The sequence below is a fragment of the Bufo bufo genome, chromosome 1, assembly GCF_905171765.1.
Source record: "Bufo bufo chromosome 1, aBufBuf1.1, whole genome shotgun sequence".
Lineage (NCBI taxonomy): Eukaryota > Metazoa > Chordata > Amphibia > Anura > Bufonidae > Bufo > Bufo bufo.
In genome coordinates, this window is record NC_053389.1 from 676,802,089 (window position 1) to 676,811,964 (window position 9,876).

At 39.2% G+C, this 9,876-nt stretch overlaps 1 protein-coding gene across 1 annotated transcript in view; it reads right to left on the bottom strand.

Annotated features, from left to right (window-relative positions):
* The window catches only part of STRC (stereocilin), an 83,983-nt gene extending 74,384 nt beyond the window's left edge, over window positions 1-9,599 (bottom strand). Inside the window, exons 1-3 of the mRNA XM_040415349.1 lie at window positions 8,615-9,599; window positions 8,493-8,517; window positions 4,884-6,183 (exon numbers count right to left, since the gene is read on the bottom strand). Coding sequence (XP_040271283.1) covers window positions 4,884-6,183; window positions 8,493-8,517; window positions 8,615-9,599 — 2,310 coding nt within the window. The remainder of the gene's footprint in view (window positions 1-4,883; window positions 6,184-8,492; window positions 8,518-8,614) is intronic.
* Between the last annotated feature and the right edge of the window lie 277 nt (window positions 9,600-9,876).

Below are 9,876 nucleotides of genomic sequence, written 5' to 3' on the forward strand. Positions count from 1 at the left end.
AGTTAGTGGAAAATGATGATTTTTTTTTTTATTTTTTTTTTCATACAAAGTCTCCTATTCCACTAACTTGTGACAAAAAAAAAAAAATTTCCATGAACTCACTATGCCCATCAGCGAATACCTTGGGGTCTCTTCTTTCCAAAATGGGGTCACTTGTGGGGTAGTTATACTGCCCTGGCATTCTAGGGGCCCAAATGTGTGGTAAGGAGTTTGAAATCAAATTCAGTAAAAAATGACCTGTGAAATCCAAAAGGTGCTCTTTGGAATATGGGCCCCTTTGCCCACCTAGGCTGCAAAAAAGTGTCACACATCTGGTATCTCCGTACTCAGGAGAAGGTGGGGAATGTGTTTTGGGGTGTCATTTTATATATACCCATGCTGGGTGAGAGAAATATCTTGGCAAAAGACAACTTTTCCCATTTTTTTATACAAAGTTGTCATTTGACCAAGATATTTATCTCACCCAGCATGGGTATATGTAAAAAGACACCCCAAAACACATTCCTCAACTTCTCCTGAGTACGGCAATACCACATGTGTGACACTTTTTTGCAGCCTAGGTGGGCAAAGGGGCCCATATTCCAAAGAGCACCTTTCGGATTTCACTCGTCATTTTTTACTGAATTTGATTTCAAACTCCTTACCACACATTTGGGCCCCTAGAATGCCAGGGCAGTATAACTACCCCACAAGTGACCCCATTTTGGAAAGAAGAGACCCCAAGGTATTCGCTGATGGGCATAGTGAGTTCATGGAAGTTTTTATTTTTTGTCACAAGTTAGTGGAATATGAGACTTTGTATGAAAAAAAAAAAAAAAAAAAAATCATCATTTTCCACTAACTTGTGACAAAAAATAAAAAATTCTAGGAACTCGCCATGCCCCTCACGGAATAGCTTGGGGTGTCTTCTTTCCAAAATGGGGTCACTTGTGGGGTAGTTATACTGCCCTGGCATTCTAGGGGCCCAAATGTGTGGTAAGGAGTTTGAAATCAAATTCTGTTAAAAATGACGAGTGAAATCCGAAAGGTGCTCTTTGGAATATGGGCCCCTTTGCCCACCTAGGCTGCAAAAAAGTGTCACACATCTGGTATCTCCGTACTCAGGAGAAGGTGGGGAATGTGTTTTGGGGTGTCATTTTACATATACCCATGCTGGGTGAGAGAAATATCTTGGCAAAAGACAACTTTTCCCATTTTTTTATACAAAGTTGTCATTTGACCAAGATATTTATCTCACCCAGCATGGGTATATGTAAAAAGACACCCCAAAACACATTCCTCAACTTCTCCTGAGTACGGGGATACCAGATGTGTGACACTTTTTTGCAGCCTAGGTGGGCAAAGGGGCCCATATTCCAAAGAGCACCTTTCGGATTTCACTCGTCATTTTTTACAGAATTTGATTTCAAACTCCTTACCACACATTTGGGCCCCTAGAATGCCAGGGCAGTATAACTACCCCACAAGTGACCCCATTTTGGAAAGAAGAGACCCCAAGGTATTCGCTGATGGGCATAGTGAGTTCATGAAAGTTTTTATTTTTTGTCACAAGTTAGTGGAATATGAGACTTTGTATGAAAAAAAAATAAATAAAAAAAAATCATCATTTTCCACTAACTTGTGACAAAAAATAAAAAATTCTAGGAACTCGCCATGCCCCTCACGGAATAGCTTGGGGTGTCTTCTTTCCAAAATGGGGTCACTTGTGGGGTAGTTATACTGCCCTGGCATTCTAGGGGCCCAAATGTGTGGTAAGGAGTTAGAAATCAAATTCTGTAAAAAATGATGAGTGAAATCCGAAAGGTGCTCTTTGGAATATGGGCCCCTTTGCCCACCTAGGCTGCAAAAAAGTGTCACACATCTGGTATCTCCGTACTCAGGAGAAGGTGGGGAATGTGTTTTGGGGTGTCATTTTATATATACCCATGCTGGGTGAGAGAAATATCTTGGCAAAAGACAACTTTTCCCATTTTTTTATACAAAGTTGTCATTTGACCAAGATATTTATCTCACCCAGCATGGGTATATGTAAAAAGACACCCCAAAACACATTCCTCAACTTCTCCTGAGTACGGGGATACCAGATGTGTGACACTTTTTTGCAGCCTAGGTGGGCAAAGGGGCCCATATTCCAAAGAGCACCTTTCGGATTTCACTCGTCATTTTTTACTGAATTTGATTTCAAACTCTTTACCACACATTTGGGCCCCTAGAATGCCAGGGCAGTATAACTACCCCACAAGTGACCCCATTTTGGAAAGAAGAGACCCCAAGGTATTCGCTGATGGGCATAGTGAGTTCATAGAACTTTTTATTTTTTGTCACAAGTTAGTGGAATATGAGACTTTGTAAGAAAAAAAAAAAAAAAAAAAAAAATCATCATTTTCCGCTAACTTGTGACAAAAAATAAAAAGTTCTATGAACTCACTATGCCCATCAGCGAATACCTTAGGGTGTGTACTTTCAGAAATGGGGTCATTTGTGGGGTGTTTGTACTGTCTGGGCATTGTAGAACCTCAGGAAACATGACAGGTGCTCAGAAAGTCAGAGCTGCTTCAAAAAGCGGAAATTCACATTTTTGTACCATAGTTTGTAAACGCTATAACTTTTACCCAAACCATTTTTTTTTTACCCAAACATTTTTTTTTTATCAAAGACATGTAGAACTATAAATTTAGAGCAAAATTTCTATATGGATGTCGTTTTTTTTGCAAAATTTTACAACTGAAAGTGAAAAATGTCATTTTTTTGCAAAAAAAATCGTTAAATTTCGATTAATAACAAAAAAAGTAAAAATGTCAGCAGCAATGAAATACCACCAAATGAAAGCTCTATCAGTGAGAAGAAAAGGAGGTAAAATTCATTTGGGTGGTAAGTTGCATGACCGAGCAATAAATGGTGAAAGTAGTGTAGGTCAGAAGTGTAAAAAGTGGCCTGGTCTTTCAGGGTGTTTAAGCACTGGGGGCTGAGGTGGTTAACTGTCTCCAAGATGCAGCTCTACTTTATTAATAATTGCTTGTTATGAAATGGATAATGGCTTTTGTAAAATAGTTGAAATCTTATTAAAGGGGTATTCTGGTTGTAGAAAGTTATCTCCTATCCACAGAATAGAGGACAACTATTACAACACACTGCCACTCCAGCCATCTCTATGTGAGTTCTGGAAATAGCTGAGTACAGTCTGCTATTTCTGGGACTTCCCTAGAGATTAATGGAGCAGATCCCATATAGAATAATGGTGTATGTTTGACCTGCTATTCCATCTATTTTGGGGATCCTCATTCCCATAATCATGGGGCTCCCAGTGGTAGAACTCCAACCCATATTATAGTTTTCCCCTATCCTATGGATAGGGGGTAATTTTCTAAAACTGGAATACTCCTTTAAGATAAAAAGTTAAAAATTCAAAACATTTTTATCGTCTCAGGTGGGGTTTTCCAGACAGCAATCTGGTCCAATCAAGTAACACTGTTGTCAGACAGAAGATATAAATACAGGGTGGCCCAAGAAAAAGTAGCCCACCTCCAGCGATAGTATGACAAGATGAACAAGCAAGTGGATTGTTTTTTTATTACCCACAAGTCACAAAAGATGCTGTAAATGGTCCCTGTTCACATTTATGCATCTTTGGGGACATCCGATTATGTTGGATGACACTGCTTGCAGCTCTTCAACAGTTAAGCTGCAGAGGAAAAAATTTCCTGCTTTTTCCAACAAGATGGGACAACATGCCCGGGTTGACGTTAACTGTTAATGGTGGAGCGAACTGTGAGTAAGGGGTTATTGCCCCCACATTCCCCAGACTTGTAGACATGCAATTTTTTTTTATCTGTGGGCAAATTTAAAACAGAAAGTGTCCGCTAACAATCCACATCCCCTGGATGAATTTAAGGAAAACATCACAAACACCATCCGCAGCATTGCAAATGGTGAACAGATGGCTCACTCTGGATAACCACAATTGGTGCTCAGGTTCAAAGAAACACCCCTAGTTCTTGAATGTGAAATAGTTAAGAAGTTGAACCGGCACTCAGAACAATTGGAGATCACGTGGAATAGTGTAAAAAGGATTTATTATTGTCATAAAATATATATCTCTACGTCAAACATGTATACATTAAATAAAATAAAATTCACCAGAGATTATAAAAATATATAAAAATATATAAAAAAGGGAGTATAAATATATCCAAGACCTGAATTTTGCAATAATATGAAAACGTCGTATCCAAGGTTCGCTATGTCAAAAAAGCTGCATCCGTTTCCTCCCAATGGGGATGGTTCTCGTGGATCACAGCTAATGTGGTAGAGCGAAATCCTACCTTGGATGACGTATACACCGGTGTTTTTTAAATTGCGATACTCATTATTCTAGCAGGTGATATACATAGTGTAAATTCAACACGTTCAAATCCCGTGCGGCGTACTATTCGCAGCATCACAAGCCGTATCAGCCAACATAATCCGACCTGCCCAACATGCAGAGACCTGAAAAGGGACCACTTTCAACATCCTCTGTGACTTGTGGGTAATTAAAAAAACAAACAAACCACTTGCTCGTTCATATTGTCATACTATGGAGACGGGTCTCTTTTTGTAGTCGACTCTGTACAATGGGGCCTATTTAGTAAAAATAGGGAAAATAAATAGTGGTGGCAACACATTCCAGTAGTCATACTGCAAGCGTGAAAATCACATAGTCAACATCTCCAATGTTTTGCAAGTTTTATACATAAGTTCCTCATGTAACTGAAATTATTGTTATATATTAGTTATTAGAATATTTTATACACAAGCAATTATTACATAAATTACCATAAGAAAGTACTCACTTGAAAGCAACATTTTAAATACAGTCATCTGAATGGAAAAAGATAACTCACACTAAAGCAGCTAAGGAGATCTTCCTTGTCAGATCCACTGCTCTCTTTCTCTAGGTACAATTCCACAGTATGCAGGATGCTCACTGAGGAGTTCATCTTGAAAGAAGTCCAGAAAGAGCTATTATCCAGCAGGCTAGAGAGAAGAATGGCTTCTCCAAGTCTATCCCTTGTTTCCTTACCTATCTGATCCGAGCCTGAGTGAGAGAAGAGAAAATCCAGCACCTTAAGTAGATACTGTACATTTGAAGCCCAGCCATAGGATTCACTGTCACACTGGGAGAGTTGAGAAACCAGGCCGATGATGTAGGAAATAGGATTTCTGCATAACTGTGAGGAATCAAAGCTTGAAGACAGTGGGAGAACATCTGCAAGTTTCTGAAGGAAACATTTGCCATCTAATGAAATGTTTTTCCAACAATGGTCAACAACCCAAGGATGAACTGATTTCAAGGCAAAATACAGAGAGGCGTTTCTACACACAAGATCTGAAAAATCTTGAATATTTATCCCCTTACATTCTTCCACCAAAGTACCATTGCTGAAAGTGTTGCTATCCCATGTCTTGTAATTGCAAGAAGAGCTAGTTATATTGAGTGTCTTTGTTTTTACCATCTGTCTATTACAAAGTCTGGACAACCATGCTCTGCTGTCTTCCGGCATGCCAGATAAGGAATCATTACTGCATAGTTTCTCCATCAAGATAGTTTTATTCTCAAATAGACATGTTTTCAAAGCCTTGGAGTTTATGGACATTCCCTGCCAAACGTCTGAACACCGGATGGTGTTCCTCAGTTCCCTGATCATCTCGGAGCTGTTGTACACCTTAGTGCATAGGTCAGTCATTAATGTCGATTCTTGGTTGTGTGCAGGAAATGATGTGTTGTTGCAAACAGTGATGTTAAATTCAAGTGGGAAATATTCCTTGCACACCCATACCCAAAAAGATTCTTCTTCCATGAATGTTAGGTACCAGGCAGCATCGGAGCAGGCGGCCTGTAGATCATACGATGTGTCTACAGAGTATCCTGTGGCATTATAGACATTACAATACAGAAACACTGTGAAGTTGGAGACACCAGGTAGCCCGGGGATTGTGTCATTGCATACAGCCTCTAATACTTCAGTATAAGATTGTGACTCTTCCCAAAACTCAGTCTGCGACCGCTTCGTAATGTTATGTGCTGCAGCCAAAATTGTCCCAGCAGGCTTACTGCATGTCAGGATTGGAGGAGTTGATGGGAAGCTTGTTGATGTGAATCCGAGATACTGCGTATTCCAAGTAATATTGTGTTTTATGCCCCTGTGCAAGAAAGAAAGAGAGGTGCTTATTTCCTTCCTTTATTAAAGCGGATCTGTTATCAGACTATGCTGGGCAGCACAGTAGGCAGACAGGTCCGCACTCTTCTTTTTTTTCTTTTTCTTTTCCAAAATACAAAAAGACAAATACATTAATGGACCGTCCAAAAGGTCCATATTACAAAACTCTATCATATATTAACATTTTCCGTTTGAATTAACATTTGCATTAACCTTTTACCCCATATACCCACCCACCCCATTGAAGAGAGAGAGAGGGAGCCAAAAAAAAACAACATTTTTTTTTCAAACACCTCGGCCCTGGTTCAACCTTTTCTTCCAAATTTTATAAATTTTTCCCTGTCTATCACTCAATCTCTCCGAAACCTGTTCCAATCTAATCAGATTAAGCACAGCTTCCTGCCACTGTCCTACTGTGGGGGGATCTTTATTTATCCATTTCCGAAGTATCAACAGTCTAGCCTGAAACAATACTTTATTCAACACCAACTGTAGCTTTCTGTTTAACTTAAGGTGTGCAGTAGCCCCCAATATACAAACTACGGGGTCTTCCAAGACTTGAATGCCCAAAAATAATGATATAATCTCTACAATCTCTTTCCAGTACCTTATCAATTTTGGGCATCTCCAAAAACAATGTATAAGATCCGCCCTCTCACCCCTACATTTTGGACAATTATCCGAGGTTCTAACCCCCATTTTCTTTAGCACCCAGGGAGATCGATGTAATCTATGGAGTATAAAGAATTGCGAAATTTTATGTGAAGCCCTTTCTGAAACCCTGGTATAACTTCTGAGGGCATCATTCCATTTTTCTTCCGTAAAAGATAGGAGCTCTTTTTCCCAGCTTCCTCTAGCTGATATTATAATCCCTCCTTTTTTTTCCCCCTCCATTAATAAATTTATATATTCTATCTGATTGTTCTTTTCTATATTTATTTGGATTAGCTGGTATCCTACCAGCATTTTTTAACTGGAGATATTGAAAGCTATCCTTTTGATGGATCCCAAACTCCGTTGCCAAGGTAGAGAAGTCCTTCAGTTTATCCTCCTCAAATATTTGAGCTAAATATTTTACCCCCTTTTTTTCCCAATCTATATAGGATTTAATCCTTTGCATTTGCTTTAGGTTTATGTTTTTCCAAATAGGTGTATAGTGCAGATAGCCCTTTATATCCATAATTTTTTTAAGTTCCACCCATATGTTTCCCATTAAATTCATAATATTATTTCCTGTGCTATTTTTCCCTATTCCCTTCCCTTCCCTTCTTTTAGCCAAAATGAGCTGGAATCTAGATAATAGAAGTGATCAAAGAATACACCAGGCACATAGGGGAGATTTACTAAAACTGGTGCAAAGGAAATCTAGCTTAGTTGCCCATAGAAACCAATCGGAACCGTTCATTTTTCAGTGCTCCTTTATAAAATGAAATTATCAGTCTGATTGGTTGCTAGGGTCGACTAAGCCAATTTTCTGATATACCAGCTGTGGGAAGGCTCTCCCTGTCTTCCCACAACCCTTTTGGTGGTGATCCACAAACTGCTGAGATTAAAATGCTCAATTAACTATTCTTAAAATTGAACCCTTAGGCACCCTATAAGATTAACAGGTTTAAAGGGGTTCTCCGGGAATTAAGAAAATAAAATTACTGAAAATACCCTTTGAGGACACGGCCATTTTTCACCTTAAGGACCAGACCAATTTTTACAAATTTGACATGTCAATAACTTTGGAACACTTTTACTTATCCATTGTACTTCATGACACTGGGAAATAAAATGGCTGACGTCCTATTAGTACACACAAAACCTGTCCTAATCACACAGAAGGGCAAGTTACTTCAGATCATTGAGGTAAAGAGCTGCCTCGTTCTCCTCTCTGCTCTGTCTGTCAGGGATTATGATCCTGATTACAGCTGATAAGATCTTCAGCTGAATCACACATGGCTTTTAGATCAGGTTGAGGGTGATTTTCACCCATAGACCTCAATTTTAAAAGAAACTACACCATAAAAGGCAACTGACCCTGTGTTGTAATTTATACAGTAATTTTAGTATTTAAAATTTTTTCTTGTTGCTCATTTTAAAAGCACAAAAAATATTTGTGACTTACTTTGTGTATAAAGGTTTGATTGAACTTTTTTGAGGATGGGATGGTCCCCTGTTTCCTTAGTAGACCCTGAGAGGAAGGTGAGCTGACAGCTACACGGCATTGTAATTGTATGAGCCATATCTACAGTACATTGCCAATAATTTCTATTGCATTGCTGAAATGTTGTTTTTTATACTTACCACAAGAGTAGCTGTTGCAGGTTCCCTGAAATGAAGAAAATATTTGCCTGTAAGTTAAGTGTATGATAAGCAGCAATACCAGTCATAATGATGCACAGCATATTTTAGTAAAAATTACTCACCAACTGAGCATCTTCCATTCTGATCAGCATGTGGTATCCCAATTACTGAAGACACTCTATGCATCAGTGTCCCTGCCATTCGGGACACTTTCCTATTCAAGTTGTCATATACAGACCTCTCCATCCTCTTCATGAGACTGTAGCGCAGTTCTTCTAATACTTCCCAAACAACATCCTCTGCCGCACTGTCTAAATCAGCAGTTTTGGTTTCTTTTTCCTTTTCCCTGGAACGATATAATATTTCTAAGACATTTTGAACTTCCTCTTTTGCTGACCCAGGACTCGGCCTACTAGAGGTGGAATTTTTGTCTTTTAAGGATTGAACTAGCATGCTAAAAGGTCTATAACTCCCATGTGGTGGAACAGAACTCCCAGACTGCACATTTACTACTGGCTTCCAGTTATTGGCCTCAAATGGCACCAAGAGCCTTGCAAACTGTTCAGGGGGAAAACCACAGTTACGGTGACCCATAAGGGCACATAACACTCCTTGAAGTGTAGTGCTGGTCTGAGTTATAGTACGGCTTAGGAAAGCTTGAAAGAGTGTGTCCAGCAGCCTGCTGAGCATTTCCCAGTTCTGTCCTAAAAGCTGAGCAGCATTCTGGTTGCTGCTAATGGATCTAAAAATGCTCTGTATGAAGCTTAGGAGAACGCTCCAATTTTGACTTCCTCTCAGCGAGACAAGAAAATCCTGAAGCTTGAAAAGTGGGAGTACTGAAGACCTTTCTTTGGGAACCTGAAGAAACTGTGTGACTAGATTGTCCCATCTTTCATCTTCTTGCTCATGAGGTTCTTGATTCTGCAAATAGGTTGAAATATTGTGTAAGAATTCAGACAGGCGATTTTGTTTTACTTTGATTTTTGGAGAAATGAAGAATGATGAAGCTTGGTCTGGTGCAGTCCACAGTGATTCAAACTTAAGCGCCATTTTATCCAGCAAGGTTTGTAAATCTGTAGCATTTAGTTTTGTCTTTACATTAGACATGATGGACAGAGGATGCCTCAATTTCAACCTCCAGATAGAAAGGATCTTTTCCAAATTGCTTCGTTCTAATACTTGGCTCTCTATATTAGTTAAAAAGACAAATGTACTGAACATTAGCCGCATTCTAAATAGTAGATATCAAAGATATACAGTACATACATATTACCCAGACATATGCAACCGTACGCCCATATACGTTGTGACTTTTTCCAGTGTATAAGCTGAATATGCACCACAGTCATGGCATGAATTCAGCCTTATATGCATGTCATTGGAC